The following is a 24,987-nucleotide window of genomic DNA, read 5'->3' as shown; positions in this document are numbered from 1 at the left end:
AAAAAATACAACCTTAAAATGATTTTAGGATTTTTAAACACATATACCTTTTTACCTTTTAAATTCCTTCCTCTTCTTTCCTGACAATTTAAATCAATGTTCAGGTAAATGTATTGTTTTTATTGTAAAGAATAATAAATACATTTTAATTTAATTCTTCATTTTAGCTTCTGTTTTTTCGACGAAGAATATTTGTGAAATATTTCTTTAAAACTTATTATGATTAAAAAAATGTTTTTAAATTCTGGCAAATCTAGAAAATCTGTAGAATCACATTTAAATCTTATTTCAAAGTCTTTTGAATTTCTTTTAACATTTTTGTTCTGGAAAATCTAGAAGAAATAATGATTTGTCTTTGTTAGAAATATAGCTTGGTCCAATATTCTAACAAAGTGTAGATTGGATTTTAACCTTTTTAAAACATGTCACCAAAATTCTAAAATTAATCTTAATCAGGAAAAATTACTAATGATGTTCCATACATTCTTTTTTTTAATTTTTTTAAAAAATGATTCGAATTAGCTAGTTTTTCTCTTCTTTTTTTCGGTTGAATTTTGAATTTTAAAGAGTCGAAAATTGAAGATAAACTATGTTTCAAAATTAATTGTCATTTTTTTCGTGTTTTCTCTTCTTTTAAACCGTTCAATTAAGTGTAAATATCATTAATTATTAATAAAAACATAGAGTTAAAGGTAAATTGAGCAAATTGGCTATTTCTGGCAATTTATTTAAGTGTGTATCAAACTGGTAGCCCTTCGCATTAATCACTACCCAAGAAGTAGCTCTTGCTTTCAAAAAGGTTGGTGACCCCTGTTCTATATGTTATAGTTATTTGAATGACTCTTACCATAATATGTTACGTTAACATACCAGTTGGTTATTTATGCCTCATATAACGTACACTTATTCAGCCTGTTGTTCACTATTCTTTAGACATTTGAAATTGCCTTTCAAATGTCTATTCTTGGTGTTGGCTTTTATCAAATACATTTCCCCAAAAATGCGACTTATACTCCAGTGCGACTTATATATGTTTTTTTCCTTCTTTATTATTAGAGATGAATATAAATGCTTGAAAATGTAATATCGGAAATTATCGGTATCGTTTTTTTTATTATCAGTATGTTTTTTTTTTAGTTTTTTTTATTAAATCAACATAAAAAACAAGATACACTTACAATTAATGCACCAACCCAAAAAAACCTCCCTCCTCATTCACACAAAAGGGTTGTTTCTTTCTGTTATTAATATTCTGCTTCCTACATTATATATCAATATATATCAATACAGTCTGCAAGGGATACAGTCCGTAAGCACACATGATTGTGCGTGCTGCTGCTCCACTAATAGTACTAACCTTTAACACTTCATTTTACTCATTTTCTTTCATTACTAGTTTCTATGTAACTGTTTTTATATTGTTTTACTTTCTTTTTTATTCAAGAAAATGTTTTTAATCTATTTATCTTATTTTATTTTATAATTTTTTTAAAAAAGGACCTTATCTTCACCATACCTGGTTGTCTAAATTAGGCATAATAATGTGTTGATTCCACGACTGTATATATCGGTATCGGTTGATATCTGTATCAGTAATTAAGAGTTGGACAATATCGGAATATCGGCAAAAAGCCATTATCGGACATCCCTATTTATTATGCATTTTCGGCCGGTGTGACTTATACTCCGAAAAATACGGTACATGTTGTTCCTTTTCAAACTGTGTATAATATTACAATGGCGCAAAATATTAAATATTATTATTTAAAAAAACCTGTGCCTTGTTTTTAATGCATACTTGGGCCTACCACGCTACTGTATTTTAATGTTGTTCATTATGCTAGGTTCACACCAACGGCGCTTTGACGGCGCTTTAAAGCGGCATGCAAAGCGGCGTTAAAGCGTAACAAAGCGTGATTAAAGCGTGAGGGTCGTAATGGATGGTGGGAAAGCTTGTAGTGAAGCGGGACACGCGGCAAGATCGCCAACATTTTTTAAACGGTTTAAAAAAATTTGGCGCTCTGTCACACTTCTGTTAGAGTTTGCTGTTTGATGTTACAGTTTGACATTACTGTCTATAATTTTTCTGTATGAAAATGTAAACAAAAATGGTTCTCAACTTTCTACTTTGTGGACAATGTTGATCCACTCTCTTGTATCATCTCATACAACATAATGTACCCTTTGTCATATATGAAGCCCACATTATGTAACCTGATTGGTGAACAGTGATACTATTTGTGCTTTTTTGTCTGGTCAAGTTTGTTGCTTGTTGTACATGTTGATAACATCTTCTTTAATAGTAAAGAGAATATGTTACGTTTAAAAGAAATGCCTTTTATTATTGTCAACTAGCATAAGAGATTAAAGATAGATATTTAGTAAGATGACAAAGAAAAAAAAAGAAATGAAGATATAAAACATAATATAACGGAAAAAAAAGGAGAAATTGAAAAATAAATGAATATAAAAAATGTGTGGAAAACAGAGTTTTTCCCTTTTTTTTTTACTTATTTGTTTATCATACTTCTCTTTTTTATTACATTATGTGTTTATCTTGTATATAATAAAACAAAAAGAGAAATCAAATAAATAGATAAATCTAAAAAATGTGGGGGAAACTTAGTATACTCTCATTTTCTTATTTCCTTTTTTTTCCTCATTTTTTTCTTATTTTTTTGTCATATTTCTCTTTTTTATTATATTATGTGTGCGCACGCAATTTATTCATCAAATTCACAAAATAATAATCGCATCAAAGCGTACTAAAGTTCAATAAAGCGTAATAAAACGTATCAAAGCTTGATTTAAAGCGTATCAAAGCGGGATCAAAGCGGCATCAAATCGTGAGGAACGGTAACAAAGCGGCAACTAATTCGTATCAGAGCGTATCAAAGCATAACATTACTTCGGAGATCGGGATATTCGTGGAAAAATGGACAAAAATGACGGCGCTTTGCTCGCCGCGTTGGTGTGAACCAGGCTTTACGGTGGTACTTGTAGAGCCAAGGGTTTTCTGAGCTGGTACTTGATGAAAAAGGTCTGAGAGCTTTTGTATTATTAGTCAACAGTTACTGTAAGTTTTCCCCGAAAACCAGAGTGTGCGTATTTTAGCACAGTGAGATAGACATTAGCTCATGTAAGCTCGCTGCAAAGCTTGTTTTCCTGGGCTGATATGTGAGATTCTTGTGTTGAAAGCAGAAAAAAACAACACCCTTAAAGGCTAAGTGAATCTGTGAACACAATTTCCCAAAGCTATCAGCCTTTTAACAAGCCCCTAATTGAATTGCTGTGAGAGCATTGGGCTGGTTTCTCTCTCCCTTTTCGCTATGTGCCATTTCAATTAATTATTAGCCCTAAAATGCAGAAGGATTTTCATGATATCACACAGAAGCACTTAGTGTATTAAAGAGAACCATAATAGAGCGGATCCGTGAGCCCCGCTCCGAATTACAAACCAAACATATTCCCAGTGGCTCCGGCTGCTAAGTGGAAGGTTGTTGTTTTTTTTGTGGATTGCCTTCACAACACTTGGCGCGGAGATGAAAACAGGAAGTGTGGCTGAGCCGATTTAACAATGCCAAATGCATAAAGCGTGAGGTCATCACTCGGAGAGAATGGAGTGTGCGCGAGGTCACGGAAATAAAGATAAATGTGAGCAGCAATAGCAAGGCTGTGGCAATGGAGCTAATAAGAAAGTGTTTTATCTTTTTTACAATTTAAATAGCAACCTTGAGCCCACCAGCCGCCGCCGCCGCCGCCGGAATCGTAATTCCGGGCGAGCCGCGCTCGCTCGCAGGTGCGCGCGGGGGCCCGAGCGTTAGTGAAATATACGGCGGCGACGCCTCTCGGCCTCATCCACAATCAATTGGATTCTTTTGCTTGAATATTTACTCGCCGCCGATGAGACGCTCGTCTGCATGGTGATGAAGAGGCTGCCAGTGGCGTTTGAAGGTGACCTGTCAGCGAGTATGGACAAATCTCTCGCTCGCAGAAATGTAGAAAATAAATCATTAGCTCGACAGGGCCGACCACCGTCCCCTCTTCACCCCCCCCCCCCACCTCCGCCCCCACCGGCGCTCTCACTCACTCTCGGCGGATTTAAATCAGCTCAGATTTATGATTGGAATTAATGTTGGGTTTGGTCAAAGGAATGGTGTGGGAGACAAATGGTGTTTGCTACTGAAGCCATCCGAGTATTGATGAGCGGGTGTCGCCGCAATCTCCTCTTTATATCAAACACTCCCGCCTTGACAGCGCTGGCCAGCAGGAGTCATCCTGATAATACGCCGAGGAGTTATTGCAACAGTCAACAGATAAAGCTGGTGGCTTTACCATACCAGATATGCATTGCCTACCTTCTAAGCTACCAAACCAACTCAACCTCATCGTACCATCTAGGTCAGGGGTCGGCAACCCAACGTGTTGAAAGAGCCGTATTGGACTAAAAATACAAAAAACAAATCTGTCTGGAGCCGCAAAAAGTTAAAAGCCTTACGTAAGTGTTATAATGAAGGCAACACATTAAAGGCCTACTGAAATTAAATTGTCTTATTTAAACGGGGATAGCAGATCCATTCTATGTGTCATACTTGATCATTTCGCGATATTGCCCAATTTTTGCTGAAAGGATTTAGTAGAGAACATCGACGATAAAGTTCGCAACTTTTGCTCGCTGATAAAAAAGTACCGGAAGTAGCGTGACGTCACAGGTTGAAAGGCTCCTCACATTTCCCCATTGTTTACACCAGCAGCGAGAGCGATTCGAACCGAGAAAGCGACGATTTCCCTATTAATTTGAGACAGGATGAAAGATTCGTGGATGAGGAAAGTGAGAGTGAAGGACTAGAGTGCAGTGCAGGACGTATCTTTTTTCGCTCTGACCGTAACTTAGGTACAAGCTGGCTCATTGGATTCCCCACTTTCTCCTTTTTCTATTGTGGATCACGGATTTGTATTTTAAACCACCTGGGATACTATATCCTCTTGAAAATGAGAGTCGAGAGGGCGAAAAGGACATTCACAGTGACTTTTATCACCACGACAATACATCGGTGAAGCACTTTAGCTTCGGAGCTAACGTGATAGCATCGTGCTTAACTGCGGATAGAAACAGAAGAAACATGCCCCTGACTGGAAGGATAGACAGAAGATCAACAATACTACTATTAGTTCTACTATCAGGAGACACCGAACCAAACCCTGGACCTGTAACCACACGGTTAATGCTGTCCAGCCTGGCAAAGCCTAGCAATGCTGTTGCTAACGACGCCATTGAAGCTAACTTAGCTACGGGACCTCGACAGAGCTATGCTAAAAACATTAGCTATCCACCTACGCCAGCCCTCATCTGCTCATCAACACCCGTGCTCACCTGCGTTCCAGCGATCGACGGCGTGACGAAGGACTTCACCCGATCATCGATGCGGTCGGCGGCTAGCGTCGGATAGCGCGTCTGCTATCCAAGTCAAAGTCCTCCTGGTTGTGTTGCTGCAGCCAGCCGCTAATACACCGATCCCACCTACAACTTTCTTCTTTGCTGTCTCCATTGTTAATTAAACAAATTGCAAAAAGATTCACCAACACAGATGTCCAGAATACGGTGGAATTTTTCGATAAAAACAGACGCTGTTTGTATTGGGACACAATGGTGTCCCAATACTTCCGTTCAATCCGTGACGTCACGCGCATACGTCATCATACCGAGACGTTTTCAGTCGTATATTTCCCGGGAAATTTAAAATGGCACTTTATAAGTTAAACCCGGCCGTATTGGCATGTGTTGCAATGTTAAGATTTCATCATTGATATATAAACTATCAGACTGCGTGGTCGCTAGTAGTGGCTTTCAGTAGGCCTTTAAAGGAAAGGACAGGCTGTCTTCTTCTAATGGATTTATTACAATCATTGCAAGCTGGGTAATGGAGCAACATGATAACGTTTGCTGTGGTCTGGAACAACATGACACACAATCAGAAAAGCAGCCAATATTACATACAGATAATATGTCATGAGACATGCAACTATCAATTAAATACACAGAGGGACATAAGAAAAAGAACATTAAATGAGCTCAAATATAGCTTACAAACGAGGCATACCGATGCAATGTGTACACACAGCTAGCCTAAATAGCATGTTAGCATGGATTATTAGCACTCCAACAAGTCACCAACATCAACAAAGCTCACCTTTGTCCATTGACGCACAGCATAAAACGTTTGGTGGACAAAATGAGACAAAGAAAGAGTGGCGTACAACACGTCTTTCTCTTGTAGCGTCGGAGAAAGTTACACATGTAAACAAACTACGGTGAGTTCAAGGATCACCAAAATTATCAGGACAAAACAGCGCTGGCCATCAGTGAAGCATAAACACAAACATAATAAACAGTGGGATTTCTAAAAAATAGGAAGGTTTGTGTTATGTTTGTCCTCATACAGAAACATTATTAAAACAGCAAATATATTGTTCCCCCATCTTTTTCCATTTTTTAAAAAGCTCCAGACAGCCACTAGGGCGGCGCTAAAGAGCCGCATGCGGCTCGAGAGCCGTGGGTTGCCGACCCCCGATCTAGGTAATTACCTACCAAACTAGCCCGACAACTCGCGTCCATACCTCTCTCTACCTACGACCCATACCTTCTACCAACCTTCCCATCATACCCTACTTACCTACCTAACTCCACCCTACCCTACTTACCCATATACAAAACCAGTGAGGTTGTCACGTTGTGTAAATGGTAAATAAAAAGAGAATACAACAAATCCTTTTCAACTTATTTTCAATTGAATAGACTGCAAAGAAAATATATTTCATGTTCCAGCTGAGAAACTTGTTGTTGCAAATAATCATTGTGGAGAGGCGGGGCCGGCAGTCCAACAGCGAGGCAGGGCACACCGGAGCCCGCTCCAAGATGGCGGCGAGCAGGCGTGGACGGCGAGCGAGCAGCGAGGCGGGGCTTGCTGGGTTCCACGCCGCAAACAAGATCAGGTGCGTGGGTCGCGCACCTGGGCACAATTGAGTAATCCCCTCTCAGTGCGTAAAAGGGCGGCAGCCGAGAACGACGGGGCAGAAGGAGTTGGAGAGCGAACAGCAACACATGCAGCGCGGAAGAGAGCGAGAGGCAGACGTCAGACGACGCGGAAGGCTGAAAAGCGACCCGACGAGACTGAAGGTTTATTGAGAAATAAACAAAGTCAAAACTTTGCTCGAAGTGATGTCTGTGCTTGGTGGTCCTTGGAACCCACACGACAGCTTGAGACCGTCACAATCATTAATTTTGAATTTAATGGCAGCAAAACGGCATTTTCACCACTGTGTTACATGGCCTTTCCTTTTAACAACACTCAGTAAAGGTTTGGGAACTGCGGAGACACATTTTTGAAGTGGAATTATTTCCCATTCTTGCTTGATGTACAGCTTAAGTTGTTCAACAGTCTCCGTTTATTTATCTATTTTAGGCTTCATAATGCACCACACATTTTCAATGGGAGACAGGTCTGGACTACAGGCAGGCCAGTCTAGTACCCGCACTCTTTTACCATGAAGCCACGCTGTTGTAACACGTGGCTTGGCATTGTCTTGCTGAAATAAGCAGGGGCGTCCATGAAAAAGACGTTGCTTGGATGGCAACATATGTTGCTCCAAAACCTGTATACTAGCACTGAAATACACATAGTACCTGAACACAGCACAATTGTACTTATTTATAATAGCACGGAAATACACATAGTACCTGAACACAGTACAATTGCGATATAATTTTATAAGTAGTAGGTAGGTAGCTAATTGTACTGTACTGTGTTCGGGTACTATGTGTGTTCTAGTGCTTGTATGAATAAGTAACAGCTGTACAGTTAGCTAGCTCGTTAGCGAGTCCAGTACAGCTGTTATTTATATAAGCACTGAAACACACACAGTACCTGAACACAGCACAATTGTACTTATTTATATTAGCACGGACATACACATAGTACCTGAACACACCACAATTGTACTTATTTATATTAGCACTGAAATACACATTGCACCTGAACACAGTATAATTGTGATATAATTTTATAAGTAGTAGGTAGGTAGCTAATTGTACTGTACTGTGTTCGGGTACTATGTGTGTTCTAGTGCTTGTATATATAAGTAACAGCTGTACAGTTAGCTAGCTCGTTAGCGAGTCCAGTACAGCTGTTATTTATATTAGCACTAAAAATACACATAGTACCTGAACACAGCACAATTGTACTTATTTATATTAGCACGGAAATACACATAGTACCTGAACACAGTACAATTGTACTTATTTATATTAGCACTGAAAATACACATTGCACCTGAACACAGTACAATTGTGATATAATTTTATAAGCGGTAGGTAGGTAGCTAATTGTACTGTACTGTGTTCGGGTACTATGTGTGTTTTAGTGCTTGTATATATAAGTAACAGCTGTACAGTTAGCTAGCTCGTTAGCGAGTCCAGTACAGCTGTTATTTATATTAGCACTAAAAATACACATAGTACCTGAACACAGCACAATTCTACTTATTTATATTAGCACTGAAATACACATAGTACCTGAACACAGCACAATTGTGATATCATTTTATAAGCGGTAGGTAGGTAGCTAATTCTACTGTACTGTGTTCGGGTACTATGTGTGTTCTAGTGCTTGTATGAATAAGTAACAGCTGTACAGTTAGCTAGCTCGTTAGCGAGTCCAGTACAGCTGTTATTTATATTAGCACTGAAAATACACATAGTACCTGAACACAGCACAATTGTACTTATTTATATTAGCACTAAAAATACACATAGTACCTGAACACAGCACACTTGTATTTATTTATATTAGCACTAAAAATACACATAGTACCTGAACACAGCACACTTGTATTTATTTATATTAGCACTAAAAATACACATAGTACCTGAACACAGTACAATTGTGATATAATTTTATAAGTGGTAGGTAGGTAGCTAATTGTACTGTACTGTGTTCAGGTACTATGTGTGTTCTAGTGCTTGTATATACAAATAACAGCTGTACAGTTAGCTAGCTCGTTAGCGAGTCCAGTACAGCTGTTATTTATATTAGCACTAAAAATACACATAGTACCTGAACACAGCACAATTGTAATATAAGTAGTAGGTAGGTAGCTACGTAATTGTGCTGTAGCGTGGTATAAAGGTACTAGAGTATGGGTGTTTTAGAGCCGATATAAATAAGGTGAAAATGCATTCATGGCAGAAGTGCATCCTCACCCACGCTGGAGCCGAGGTCTCCGTTCTCACCGTCAGCCCCGTGGTGGTTGGCGCCGGCGTGGTAGCCGCCCATGGCCTCCAGCTTGATCTTCTTCACCTTCATGGCCTCGGCGATGGCCGCGTTGGCAGCCGCCGCCGCCGCCGCCGTCAGACCTGCGAGAGGAGAGGAGGGAGCAGACAGTCAGACTTACAGACCAACACGTGTCCTCCGGGTCGCCCAGCTTTTATTGAACTAAGCACAATGAGCGGGGGGGGAATGAAAGACGTTTGAAATGAGTGAAACAATGAATAATTTCTTTCTCCGCGGGGAACGTGCGTGTACGTGATCACGGCGCGCTTTTTCATGTGCTGACAAAGGACATGGTCACAGCAGGTTGTCATGATGATGGCAGGAAGCCCCGTGGTATGATTTGGATGAAGGCTACACCCGCTGCAGGGGGCTCCTTGTTGACAGGGAGAGGGGTATATGCTTTTTATACTCCACACAATGTACCTTTAATAGACATGTTATCAAAGCTGGTGTATTTGTTTGATTGTTTCACAGCTTTTGTGACACAAAAGCAGAAAAATGCACGAGGCAAATAAGCGCCTAAAAGCAATACAAACCCCGTTTCCATATGAGTTGGGAAATGGTGTTAGATGTAAATATAAACGGAATACAATGATTTGCAAATCATTTTCAAGCCATATTCAGTTGAATATGCTACAAAGACAACATATTTCATGTTGATGTTCATATTTTTTGCAAATAATCATTACCTTAGAATTTGATGGCAGCAACACGTGCCAAAGAAGTTGGGAAAGGTGGCAATAAATACTGATAAAGTTGAGGAATGCTCATCAAACACTTATTTGGAACATCCCACAGGTGAACAGGCTAATTGGGAACAGGTGGGTGCCATGATTGGCTATAAAAGTAGACTCCATGAAATGCTCAGTCATTCACAAACAAGGATGGGGCGAGGGTCACCACTTTGTCAACAAATGCCTGAGCAAATTGTTGAACAGTTTAAGAAAAACCTTTATCAACCAGCTATTGCAAGGAATTGAGGGATTTCACCATCTACGCTCCGTAATATCATCAAAGACAATGTGGAGAAATCACTGCACGTAAGCAGCTAAGCCCGTGACCTTCCATCCCTCAGGCTGTACTGCATCAACAAGCCACGTCAGTGTGTAAAGGATATCACCACATGGGCTCAGGAAAACTTCAGAAACCCACTGTCAGTAACTACAGTCGGTCGCCACATCTGTAAGTGCAAGTTAAAACTCTCCCATGCAAGGCGAAAACCGTTTATCAACAACACCCAGAAACGCCGTCGGCTTGGCTGGGCCTGAGCTCATCTAAGATGGACTGATACAAAGTGGGAAAGTGTTCTGTGGTCTGACGAGTCCACATTTCAAATTGTTTTTGGAAACTGTGGACGTCGTGTCCTCCGGACCAAAGAGGAAAAGAACCATCCGGATTGTTACCGACTTTCGCAATTGTATTATTTGGTATAATATTTATAATGACACTTTTTCAAAACAGGTTACAGGTTAGAAAAGCTCCTTCTTGTTGCATGGAGATGGCCTAAAAACATTTTTAATTGATTATTATAAAGAATAATCATAATAATATATATATATATATATATATATATATATATATATATATATATATATATATATATATATATATATATATATATATATATATATATTTTTCATTTTTATTATTATACATTTTGTTTTCTTTTTTTTTGTTTTTAATTTTTTTGTTATTTTTATTTTCTTTTTTTTTTAAATTTATTTTATTTTTACTTTTTTTTGTAGCGATTTTTTAAAATTATGAATCGATTTACAATCGGGATGATTAAGATTCACGGTTCATATGAGAATCGATTTTCTGTGCACCCCCTCCTAACTGAGTAAAAAGGCACAGGCCAAAGAAAACAAACAAACCAAAAAAAAAAACCTTAACATTAAAAAAATACATATTTTTGAAAAATATGAACCGATTTAGAATCGGGATGAATGCGATTTGCGATTTGGATGTGAATCAATTTTTGTATTTATTAATAAAAGCTGTCAGTTAGTAAGCGAGCTACAAAAACGAAAACAAAAATTACAATCAAATCAAGATTGTGGTTAACTAGCTAACTATCTACAAATGATAGCCACACGAAAATATTCAGAACATTCTTGTAAAGTTTGTCAGAAAGCAAGTATTTTTTATTTTTTAAAATTGCTCACCAGATGAATATATATATATATATATATATATATATATATATATATATATATATATATATATTAGGGATGTCCGATAATGGCTTTTTGCCGATATCCGATATGCCGATATTGTCCAACTCTTTAATTACCGATACCGATATCAACCGATACCGATATCAACCGATATATGCAGTCGTGGAATTAACACATTATTATGCCTAATTTGGACAACCAGGTATGGTGAAGATAAGGTACTTTTTAAAAAAATGAATCAAATAAAATAAGATAAATAAATTAAAAACATTTTCTTGAATAAAAAAGAAAGTAAAACAATATAAAAACAGTTACATAGAAACTAGTAATTAATGAAAATTTGTAAAATTAACTGTTAAAGGTTAGTATTATTAGTGGAGCAGCAGCACGCACAATCATGTGTGCTTACGGACTGTATCCCTTGCAGACTGTATTGATATATATTGATATATAATGTAGGAACCAGAATATTGATAACAGAAAGAAACAACCCTTTTGTGTGAATGAGTGTAAATGGGGGGAGGGAGGTTTTTTGGGTTGGTGCACTAATTGTAAGTGTATCTTGTGTTTTTTATGTGGATTTAATAAAAAAAACCCAAAAAAAACAAAAAAAAAAACGATACTGATAATAAAAAAACCGATAATTTCCAATATTACATTTTAACGCATTTATCGGCCGATAATATCGGCAGACCGATATTATCGGACATCTCTAGTATATATATATATATATATATATATATATATATATATATATATATATATATATATATATATATATATATATATATATATATATATATATATATATATATATATATATATATATATATATATATAAAAATCTCACTTACCATGTACAACATTACATATACTGTAATATTGTACATGGTCATTGGGATTTGTTATATATTGTAAATATTATATAAAAATATAACAATATATCAGTATATATTATATACTGTATATATAATATGTAAATATTAGACATATGTCATATTTTATATTGCTACTACGGTACATTTTTAATCTACTTTATACCTGCATTACCCTTTCCATCCTTACACTTTCCATCCTTTGCAACTGAGCTACTGTGTGGAATAATTTCCCTTGTGGATCAATGAAGTTTGTCTAAATCCAGGAACAGACTATTTCTATTTGCATCATTTCTGTCGAGAAAAACTGTTTTGAAATCGACCTTAGAGATATTTCGGAATTAAAGTAGCTCATTTACTTGATAAATAGGGATTTTTATTTTCCTGAAACGGACTGGTGGATGATCTAGTATGTGCGGGATAATAGACATACATATGGCAAGCGCACTGCAGAGATCATAAAGCACGGGTATGTCATTGCGGCACTTTCCGGGGGCTTCTGGTGTATCGAACGTGACCGAAATGTTTATTCATGAAGGGGCAGATAACGCCGAGTCCCGGGAGAGTCCCGCGACTCTCCTCCTTAACAACATCAAAGACGCACGGTGGGAGAAGTGAGAGGAAGAAATAACAGAAAATATGTGGCTATTAGTGGAATCACCTCGCCTTTAACTGCTTATACTTGATACGCAGCGAGTGGGAATCGAACACGTGGCCAAATCTAAAAGGTAACGCAGTGGCGGGAGAGGAACGCATCCCAGCTGACGGGCAGATGGCCGCTGACGTGGAGGTTGCATATCATTTGGTGCCTTGTTTGCATCTTAAAACACATCGGGACCATATTGACGTACTGTATACATCATGTCAGGGACGGCCCTCTCGTTTGCAGGAAGCTGTTGCATATGCAAAAGGCAACAGCAGACGACGACAACGGGGAAGGGGGGGAAGCCATGTGCTTATAAGAAGGTGCTACTTGTGCACATAATGAATGTGGACTGTGCCCGGGCTGAAGGTCAGCCTTCATTTGTGTCTAATGGCCAAGAGTCAACTGTTTCCCAAATGAGACGTGTGCAGGGCAGACTGCACGGGAAATATTGAAATCAACCCCCCCCCCCCCGACCCCCGCCCCTTTGGGCCGTAAATACCACACACAGCTGCCTTGAGAAGCCCTCCCTGCTCGCCTCACACACCTTCTCAACGGGCGTGGTCGTAGGAATGAAACTGTAGAGTAGTCAGTGTACAGCTGGTGTGGCAAGATCGTGAAAATGAGTCTGGCAGCGCGAGGTGATTGTGTCGTGGTAGCCGTATGAGTGCCGCCAACACTGGGGAGCTGCGGGTGATGAATTCCAACATGCGCGCGGAAATTAGGGCGCGTGGAAGTTTTTTTTAGCAGTCCCGACATTATAAGAGCAAAATACTTTTTCGTCAATTTTGCTAACATTGCGACATGTGTAAATAAGTAGAGATGTCCGATAATATCGGTCTGCCGATATTATCGGCCGATAAATGCGTTAAAATTTAATATCGGAAATTATCGGTATCGGGTTTTTTATTATCAGTATCGTTTTTTTGTTTGTTTGTTTTTTTTTATATTATTTTTTTATTAAATCAACATAAAAAACACAAGATACACTTACAATTAGTGCACCAACCCAAAAAACCTCCCTCCCCCATTTACACTCATTCACACAAAAGGGTTGTTTCTTTCTGTTATTAATATTCTGCTTCCTACATTATATATCAATATATATCAATACAGTCTGCAAGGGATACAGTCCGTAAGCACACATGATTGTGCGTGCTGCTGCTCCACTAATAGTACTAACCTTTAACAGTTAATTTTACAAATTTTCATTAATTACTAGTTTCTATGTAACTGTTTTTATATTGTTTTACTTTCTTTTTTTATTCAAGAAAATGTTTTTAATTTATTTATCTTATTTTATTTGATTCATTTTTTTTAAAAAAGTACCTTATCTTCACCATACCTGGTTGTCCAAATTAGGCATAATAATGTGTTAATTCCACGACTGTATATATCGGTTGATATCGGTATCGGTTGATATCGGTATCGGTAATTAAAGAGTTGGACAATATCGGCATATCGGATATCGGCAAAAAGCCATTATCGGACATCCCTATAAATAAGTAATTATTTCTCAAATGTATTCGTAGCAGAATTGAGAAAATAAAACACAATAAAAACAATTGAACTAATTTTACACAACTTTGTGGATTGATGGGTCTGAGGAAGAACCGGTTAACAATCTTTGAATCCAGGACTCTCGCCTCAGTTGTGCTAACATTAACACATTAGAAAATCCATGAACCTTTCTTCAAAGTGTTGGGAATTGGTGGGACATGAGCCAAGGAAAAACATGTTACATTTCAGGGGCCGATTGTGAAATTCCAAATTTGAAAACCTTCAATTTCTTCGTAAAGGGATTACGAACCAATTTGAACAAAATCTACACAATTGAGGAAGAACCAGTTGTAAGTAAAATGTTGTAAATCCTGGACTTTCTCCTCAATTTTGGTAACATTGTGACACCAAAAAAGTAGTTACTTGAAGGGATGTATCAGTAACACATCTCACGGTTTGATATTACCAGGGTATTAAGTAGGGATGTCCGATAATGGCTTTTTTGCCGACATCCGATATTCCGATAGTGTCCAACTCTTAATTACCTTTTTTTTTAATTTTTATTTTATTTTATTTATTTTTTTTATTTATTTATTTTTTTTGTCCTGTCCAGCTTCTCAGGCAAATCATATAGTTGATGTAGATGCCCATATCGGCTGTTCAGATTTACTTTACAAAAGAGAAGTGTAGGATACTTCTCTTGTTGCCTTATTTGTATTTGACTTTATTAAATGTATTTATATTATCATTTGGTGCAGCCGGGCCGGAGCAGTAGAGGATAGAAAGACAAAAAAAGGAAGACAGAGGGGGGAATTGTGGGGACAAGAGGGGGATTAGATAGAGAGACAAAAACAACAACAACAGAGCAACATCAGCAAATACGACATGTACAAATATGATGGTAAAAGTAATAGCAAATAAGAAGTTAGCGAAAATAAAAAATAATACAGAAATGACAATGAGCATTATTACACTACAAATGGAGCAATACAAATACCAATAGAAATAGCGCTATTGATAATCAATCAATCAATCAATGTTTATTTATATAGCCCTAAATCACAAAAGTCTCAAAGGGCTGCACAAGCCACAACGACATCACAATACCAATACTTTACCTTTATTATCAACAATACAGTTGTTCAAATGCAACAATACATATACGTAATGATAACCTGAGATACGAAAGAATGCAGAAAAATGGAGGGGAAGAAAGAGAAGCAACCTACATTAACCTTGTAGATTGTTATAGTAACAATAAGTTAAGCTTTGTCAGAGTGCCATGTGTTGTACCCAGTTTACCCTAGGGCAACAACGTTAATATATGTTTGATGAAACGTGATTATGTGCAACTCTTAATTACCGATACCGATATCAACCGATACCGATATGTACAGTTGTGGAATTAACACATTATTATGCCTAATTTGGACAACCAGGTATGGTGAAGATAAGGTCCTTTTTAAAAAAATAATAATAAAATAAAATAAGATAAATACATTAAAAACATTTTCTTGAATAAAAAAGAAAGTAAAACAATATAAAAACAGTTACATACAAACTAGTAATTAATGAAAATTTGTAAAATTAACTGTTAAAGGTTAGTACTATTAGTGGAGCAGCAGCACGCACAATCATGTGTGCTTACGGACTGTATCCCTTGCAGACTGTATTGATATATATTGATATATAATGTAGGAAGCAGAATATTAATAACAGAAAGAAACAACCCTTTTGTGTGAATGAGTGTAAATGGGGGAGGGAGGTTTTTTGGCTTGGTGCACTAATTGTAAGTGTATCTTGTGTAGTTTATGTCGATTTAATAAAAAAAAACGATACCGATAATAAAAAAAACCATACTGATAATTTATCGGCCGATAATATCGGCAGGCAGATATTATCGGCCATCTCTAGTATTAAGGCCGCGGTATCAATCAATCAATCAATCAATCAAAGTTTATTTATATCAGAATCAGAATCAGAATCAGCTTTATTGTCATTACGCAGGGTAACGAGATTGAGGATATTATATATATATATATATATATATATATATATATATATATTATATATATATATATATATATATATATATATATATATATATATATATATATATATATATATATATATATATATATATATATATATATATATATATATATATATATATATATATATATATATATATATAGCCCTAAATCACAAGTGTCTCAAAGGGCTGCACAAGCCACAACGGCATGCTCGGCTAATATCCTCCGGTACAATATTATTGTGGTGTATGTCCAAAAAAAAAAAGACTTACAAATACCATAATGGGTAAAATGAAGTGGCAGGAATATTTCTGATAAAGTAAACACACTTACTGTAATGGATCAATATAATGTTAAAATGCTCTAACCAACTACCATATTTTCCGGACCATAGGGCGCACTGGATTATAAGGCGCACTGCCGATAAATGGTCTATTTTTGATCTTTTTTCATATATAAGGCGCATTAAAGGAGTCATATTATTATAATATTTTTCTAAATGTAAAAGACTTCCTTGTAGTCTACATAACATGTAATGGTGGTTCTTTGCTCAAAATGTTGCATAGATGATGTTTCACACATCAACTTCAAGTCACTTTCTGACAGTCGCTTCAGGATGCGCCGTTTTGTGGGCGGGTCTTATTTACGGGGCTCACCTTGGACAGCGTCTTCTCCCCGTCATCTTTGTTGTAGCGGTGTAGCGTGCAAGGGCGGGAGTGGAAGAAGTGTCAAAAGATGGCGCTAACTGTTTTAATGACATTCAGACATCTTCTCATCCGTGGCTCACAACGAGGCCGTAAATGTGTCCCGGGAAAAAACGTCCGACCGGAACTCTCTAATAACTAAAGTTCCTTACATTTGGGGTGCAGATTCTAAGGCCCTGTCTACATTAAGCCGGAAAACTCCAAAAATCATAATCATAAATTGACAAAAGTTTTTTTTTAAATTTACTTTCCATAAAAGTATTCATCATATTCTCTTCATGTCATATTCGGCTCCAGCGTTGCTTGTTTTTACGTTAGAAATATTATCCAATCAGAATTCCGCTAGTTTGTTGCCAGCGCTGTATGAATTCTGCCGGAGGCCTTCTGAATCAACATTAGCGGCGGTTGTGCAGTGCAGACGAACGGAGGACATACAGTTGATAGACAGTTGTGATAGCCAATCAGATCATGAGTTGCTGACAGTAGCCCATTGAGGTGGCCTTACGTTAAACATGACTGTGATTGGATACTCACTTGTTACTCCCAAGTGAGTATCCAATTACCGTATTTTTCGGACTATAAGTCGCAGTTTTTTTCATAGTTTGGCCGGGGGTGCGACTTATACTCAGGAGCGACTTATGTGTGAAATTATTAACACATTAGCGTAAAATATCAAATAATATTCAGTGTTTCCCATAAACTGCCAAGATACCTGTGGCAGTGGGGGCGTGGCTATGGGCGTGGTCACCATGACATCATCAAGTAATTTGCATAATTTACTACAATGATTTGATTTTCTCTAAAAAGGCTCAAAAAATGTATACTTACTAATTAATAGTAACAGTTTTGTTTTAAACATCCATCTATCCATCCATTTTATAATATAATTACAACACTTTATGTACATATTTATATACAGATTTGAACAATAAGTTATTCACTGAAATATATTTATTAATTGTGGTTCTTACAAAAAATATATCTTATAAAATACAAAAGCTAAAATGTCTGAAAGCTCTGCCCCTTTAATTAGTGCATACTAAATAATTTAACTTTAGCCTACTACTACAAGCATATTATTTACCAGCAACATAAAGTGAAACAGAGGCAGAGGTGTCCTGCCACAGTCAGTAACAAATAAACAGAAAACAGTAGTGGTGGTAGATAGACACAGAGCTTCATCAAACATCTGATCCACTGAACAAAGAGCTCCAAAAATCTTGAACTTGAGACTGCCATCAGTTTTACTCCCTACACTTAACCATGTGTTTCCTACTGCCTGCAGACTTTGCACCCTTTGCTATATACACATGTTGTGTTTCTAATAGAAATACATTTAATAAAGTCAAATACAAATAAGGCAACAAGAGAAGTATCCTACACTTCTCTTTTGTAAAGTAAATCTGAACAGCCGATATGGGCATCTACATCAACTATATGATTTGCCTGAGAAGCTGGACAGGAAAAAAAATAAAAATAAAATAAAATTTGTATTTTTATTTTTAATATACCTGTATATATATATATATATATATATATATATATATATATATATATATATATATATATATATATATATATATATATATATATATATATATATATATATATATATATATATATATATATATATTTTTTTTTTTTATTATTTTATTTTATTTTTATTTTTTTTCTGGCGGACGTAATTCTTTCGTGGCGGGCCGCCACAAATAAATGAATGTGTGGGAAACACTGATATTATTTATCTCATTCACGTAAGAGACTAGATGTATAAGATTTCATGGGATTTAGCGATCAGGAGTGACAGATTGTTTGGTAAACGTATAGCATGTTCTTTATGTTATAGTTATTTGAATGACTCTTACCATAATATGTTACGTTAACATACCAGTTGGTTATTCATGCCTCATATAACGTACATTTATTCAGCCTGTTGTTCACTATTCTTTAAAAATGTTAAATTGCCTTTTAAATGTCTATTCTTGGTGTTGGCTTTCATCAAATACATTTCCCCAAAAAACGCGATTTATACTCCAGTGCGACTTATATATGTTTTTTTCCTTCTTTATTATGCATTATTGGCAGGTGCGACTTATACTCCGAAAAAAATACGGTATATGTATATTTGCAAGGCCATTTTCAAGAAGGATATTTAAAGAGAAACACGTTAAACCCAGATTCCGAACTAACAAAGGTCTTAACTCATTCTCTTTCTATGCCACATCAATGTGGAATGCGCTCCCAACAGGTATAAAAGAAAGGGCATCTCTATCCTCCTTCAAAACCGCAATAAAAGTTCACCTCCAGGCAGCTACAACCCTAAACTAACACCCTCCCCGGATTGCTAATAATCAAATGTAAACAATCAAATGCAGATATTATTTTTTTTCTTATGCCTTCTGATCTCTCTCTCTCTCTCTCTCTCTCTCTCTCTCTCTCTCTCTCTCTCTCTCTCTCTCTCTCTCTCTCTATGTCCACTACTTGATGTCCATATCCTCCCCCCCCTCCACACCCCTGATTGTAAATAATGTAAATAATTCAATGTGATTATCTTGTGTGATGACTGTATTATGATGATAGTATATATGATAGTATATATCTGTATCATGAATCAATTTAAGTGGACCCCGACTTAAACAGGTTGAAAAACTTATTGGGGTGTTACCATTTAGTGGTCAATTGTACGGAATATGTACTTCACTGTGCAACCTACTAATAAAAGTCTCAATCAATCAATCAATCTTGTGAGACGAGGTCGGGCAACGCCAGAAGATAGCTAAGCTATCCCGGCGGTGAAATGGTTTACCCGCCACTACCACTCGAATCAACTAACTACGAGCGGTACCACTGGCTGATACAGCATCGGATGGGTGCTACAAATTGTGATGCGATTGATTTTGAATTGCGACGAAAAATATCCCATTTTGTACACTGTTGATTGTTATTTCGATGCTCAGTAGTGTGTTTCTGTAGAATATTTCTCCAGCAATGGTCATGTGGTGACATCCATGATGGTCTTTTGAGAGGTAATCATTGACGTCGGACTAAGTAGGAAACCACTCAATGCCCAATTGTTAGGCCTTGGCAGAGACATGCTCGCTATTGGTGTTTGTTAGTTTTCCATTGCTATTTATCTGGTGCACACAAAAATGACTTAACTAAATTTGTCAAACGTTAGTTAGTACTAAATCAATATATGTTATTTTGTTTTGGTGACAATTCTGCTCCCATTGCAACATCAGAAATAAGGATTGTTCAGCCTTGGTGGAGGTATGGGCTCTATTGAGCTACGTTCTTCAGAATAATGCTAGGAATTGGATTAAACCGCATAAAGGGAGGACGACGAGGAAATGATGTTTGATCCGATGTTTATGATAAAAGGAATCAAAGGCTCCGCCCACCGCTTTATCTCCGGCCGAACGATCGACCGCCTAAATGAAAATCTTTGTTCTGCTAACTGCTTCATTCCAGCAGATCAATTGTCATATCCTCAGAACATTGCTGCCCGACGCGGCGGGCGTAATGAGGAAGACCGGCAAGAAGACGGCGCGCCGAGCAACAAGTCCATTAAGCAGCGGGAAGTCGAAACGTCAACAGTCCCACTCGCCGCTAATCTGCATTCATTACTATGCAAACAAAACAATGGCGCCTGGTACGGTCTCCCAAAGTCACCTTTAGATTCAGACGCTGGCGTCGAGAGAGACGCCGGTCCGGAAAAAAGCTGGCAAACTTGTCAAAGAAGAAAGAAGAGAAAAACAACAACAAGGTTTTAAAGGAGACTAGCGTGGCAGCGGTGTCACACGGGGAGCCCAAAAACAGCAAATAACAGAGACAAGGTCTGATGGTAGCCCTTGGAGCAGCTGTCATATTAAATAATAATGAAGGATCTATTAATATGCAAAGGAAGCAGCAGCCGACTGGCTTAACGCTGTCATGCCTCCGCATATTGTCAGGATCTTCATCATTAATTAACATGCTAGCTGCCCCATACCTGCGCCAATGTCAGAACATTCTTACCACAAACACCCCGATGCCTGTGCCCTACCGCAACTAACCGGGATAATTCAATTAAAATCAGATTAACTCCGCGCCGCTACACAAAAGACCGGTTCTTCCTTTTTTTAAGTGGTATTCTGGGGACTTTTTACTCGGCGTTTTGTAAGGAGCACACCCTGGGCAAGACGACACGTAAGAGATGCAAAGCAGCCGAATGTTAAATGTGGAATTTCACTTTAATACACATTTTGCATCAATTACAGCAAGTGCTAACGTTATGACAAGCCGACGCTAAAAAATTGGATTTTATTTTAAACGGAGCTTGAAGTGGCGGCGGTGATCTGTTCGACGTTCTAATTGCACATCAAAACTACCTAAATATTTAGACTTTGACCCCCCTAGACTGGATGGAAGAGATGGACTTGATTATAAAATCCAAAGAAAATCTAGAATTTCTAGAAAACATTCGTAAATGCGTAGCCCGGCAATGCTCAATGCCAAGTTCCATATCGAGACCTCAGTTTAGCAACTCAACCGGAATATAACTAAAGCTAAACGAATAAAGTCGGAGAGTCAACAAAATGTGAAAAACACCTGAAGTAATAATAAAACATTTCTAATTATTGTTGTGCTTTAAGGCGCACTGTCGACTTTTAAGAAATTTAAAAAAAGGATTTTAAAGGCCTACTGAAATTATTTTTTTAAATTTAAACGGGAATAGCAGATCCATTCTATGTGTCATACTTGATCATTTCGCGATATTGCCATATTTTTGCTGAAAGGATTTAGTAGAGAACATTGACGATAAAGTTCGCAACTTTTGCTCGCTGATAAAAAAAAAGCCTTGCCTGTAGCGGAAGTAGCGTGACGTCACAGGAGCTAGTATTCCTCACAATTCCCCGTTGTTTACAATGGAGCGAGAGAGATTCGGAGCGAGAAAGTGACGATTACCCCATTAATTTGAGCGAGGATGAAAGATTCGTGGATGAGGAACGTTACAGTGAAGGACTAGAGAGGCAGTGATGGACGTATCTTTTTTCGCTCTGACCGTAACTTAGGTACAAGCTGACTCATTGGATTCCACACTCTCTCCTTTTTCTATTGTGGATCACGGATTTGTATTTTAAACCACCTGGGATACTATGTCCTCTTGAAAATAAGAGTCGAGCACGCGAAATGGACATTTAAAGTGACTTTTATCTCCACGACAATACATCGGTGACACACTTAGCTACTGAGCTAACGTGCTAGCATCGTTCTCAAATGAAGATAGAAACAAAAGAAATAAACCCCTGACTGGAAGGATAGACAGAAGATCAACAATACTATTAAACCATGTACATGTAACTACACGGTTAAAAATTCTCAGCCTGGTAAGGCTTAACAATGCTGTTGCTAACGACGCTAAGGCTAATTTAGCAACTTAGCAACCGGACCTCACAGAACTATGACAAAACATTAGCGCTCCACCTACGCCAGCCAGCCCTCATCTTCCCATCAACAGCCGATCAACGGCGCGACGAAGGACTTCATCCGTGGGTTTGGCGGCAAGCATCGGCTAGGCGTCTTCTATCAGGGTAAGTAGTCCTTGTTGTGTTGCTGTAAGTATTGTACTTAGCCGCTAATACACCGATCGATCCCACCTACAACGTTCTTCTTTGCAGCCTCCATTGTTCATTAAACAAATTGCAAAAGATTCACCAACACAGATGTCCAGAATACTGTGGAATTTTGTCGAAGAAAACAAGAGGTTTCTGTATCGGGTTCGACGGGGTCCAACCACTTCCGTGGATTTTGTGACGTCACGCGCATAAATCATATCCAAAGGAGTTTTTCAACCGGAAGTGTGGCGGGAAATGTAAAATGTCACTTTATAAGTTAACCCGGCCGTATTGGCATGTGTTGCAATGTTAAGATTTCATCATTGATATATAAACTATCAGACTGCGTGGTCGCTAGTAGCGGCTTTCAGTAGGCCTTTAAGTGCGCCTTATAGTCCGGAAAATACGGTAATAAAAAAAAACATGATTTTTTTTATATGCAAATCATTGCATCTACTGTTTCAAGCCAATACCAGTGTTTCCCACACATTCATTTATTTGTGGCGGCCCGCCACGAAAGAATTACGTCCGCCACAAATAGATTTATTTTTTTATTTTTTGTCCTGTCCAGCTTCTCAGGCAAATCATATAGTTGATGTAGATGCCCATATCGGCTGTTCAGATTTACTTTACAAAAGAGAAGTGTAGGATACTTCTCTTGTTGCCTTATTTGTATTTGACCACTACTGTTTTCTGTTTATTTGTTAGTGACTGTGGCAGGACACCTCTGCCTCTGTTTCACTTTATGTTGCTGGTAAATAATATGGTTGTAGTAGTAGGCTAAAGTTAAATGATTTAGTATGCACTAATTAAAGGGGCAGAGCTTTAAGAGACATTTTAGCTTTTATATTTCATAAGATATATTTTTTGTAAGAACCACAATTAATAAATATATTTCAGTGAATAACTTATTGTTCAAATCTGTATATAAATATGTACATAAAGTGTTGTAATTATATTGTAAAATGGATGGATAGATGGATGTTTAAAACAAAACTGTTACTATTAATTAGTAAGTATAAATTTTTTGAGCCTTTTTAGAGAAAATCAAATCATTGTAGTAAATTATGCAAATTACTTGATGATGTCATGGTGACCACGCCCATAGCCACGCCCCCACCACCACAGGTATCTATGGCAGTTTATGGGAAACACTGAATACTATGTTGCTGTTGCTTACTTGAGTCATATTGCAGTCTACACGTATCTCTTATGTGTGACTGCCATCTACTGGTCACACTTATCATTGCACCATTTACCAAATAAAATAGCTTCGAGGTCGGTAAGCAAGGGGGGAAAAAAACAAATTTTAAGTGTGCCATATAGTCCGGAAAATACGGTAATCATATTTATTACTAAAATCGTGATTTTTTTTTAAGTGCAAATAATTGTGCAGGAACATCCACTATTTCAAGCCAATATTAGAAAAAACTTACAGTTGATGTCTTTTAAGTGACAATGTAAACATCCAGTGTAAAACAATAATGTTCACTTTAGTGTCTTTCAGATACACCTGAAGTAATAATGAAAAATAAAAATACTAATCGGATTTCTAATTATTGTTATGCTTTAAGGCTCACGAGAGATTTTAGTTCAGTGACCAACAAATGATTATGTAATTATGTAATGTTCTATATTTTCAACGGAACATTTAAAATGTTGCTGTTGTTTACTTGAGTCATATTGCAGTCTACACGTATCTCTTATGTGTGACTGCCATCTACTGGTCACACTTATCATTGCACCATTTACCAAATAAAATAGCTTCGAGGTCGGTAAGCAAAACCAGAATTATTCCGTACATTAGGCGCACCGGATTATAAGGCGCACTGTCGACTTTTGAGGGGGAAAAAAAGGATTTTAAGTGTGCCTTATAGTCCGGAAAATACGGTAATCATATTTATTACTAAAATCGTGATTTTTTTTTAAGTGCAAATAATTGTGCAGGAACATCCACTGTTTCAAGCCAATATTAGAAACAACTTACAGTTGATGTCTTTTAAGGGACAATGTAAACATCCAGTGTAAAACAATAATGTTCACTTTAGTGTCTTTCAAATACAAAATAAAAATACTAATCGGATTTTGAATTGTTGTTATGTTTTAAGGCTCACGAGAGACTTTAGTTC

At 37.4% G+C, this 24,987-nt stretch overlaps 1 protein-coding gene across 1 annotated transcript in view; it reads right to left on the bottom strand.

Moving 5' to 3' along the window:
• The window catches only part of LOC133659242 (dachshund homolog 1-like), a 254,149-nt gene that overhangs the window by 153,837 nt on the left and 75,325 nt on the right, over nucleotides 1-24,987 (bottom strand). Inside the window, exon 4 of the mRNA XM_062061975.1 lies at nucleotides 9,260-9,412. Within this exon, the coding sequence (XP_061917959.1) occupies nucleotides 9,260-9,412 (153 nt within the window). The remainder of the gene's footprint in view (nucleotides 1-9,259; nucleotides 9,413-24,987) is intronic.

Source organism: Entelurus aequoreus, linkage group LG10 (assembly GCF_033978785.1).
Source record: "Entelurus aequoreus isolate RoL-2023_Sb linkage group LG10, RoL_Eaeq_v1.1, whole genome shotgun sequence".
Classification (NCBI taxonomy): domain Eukaryota; kingdom Metazoa; phylum Chordata; class Actinopteri; order Syngnathiformes; family Syngnathidae; genus Entelurus; species Entelurus aequoreus.
The sequence above is the reverse complement of the archived record's forward strand: the minus strand, read 5'-3'. Positions and strand labels throughout refer to the sequence as shown.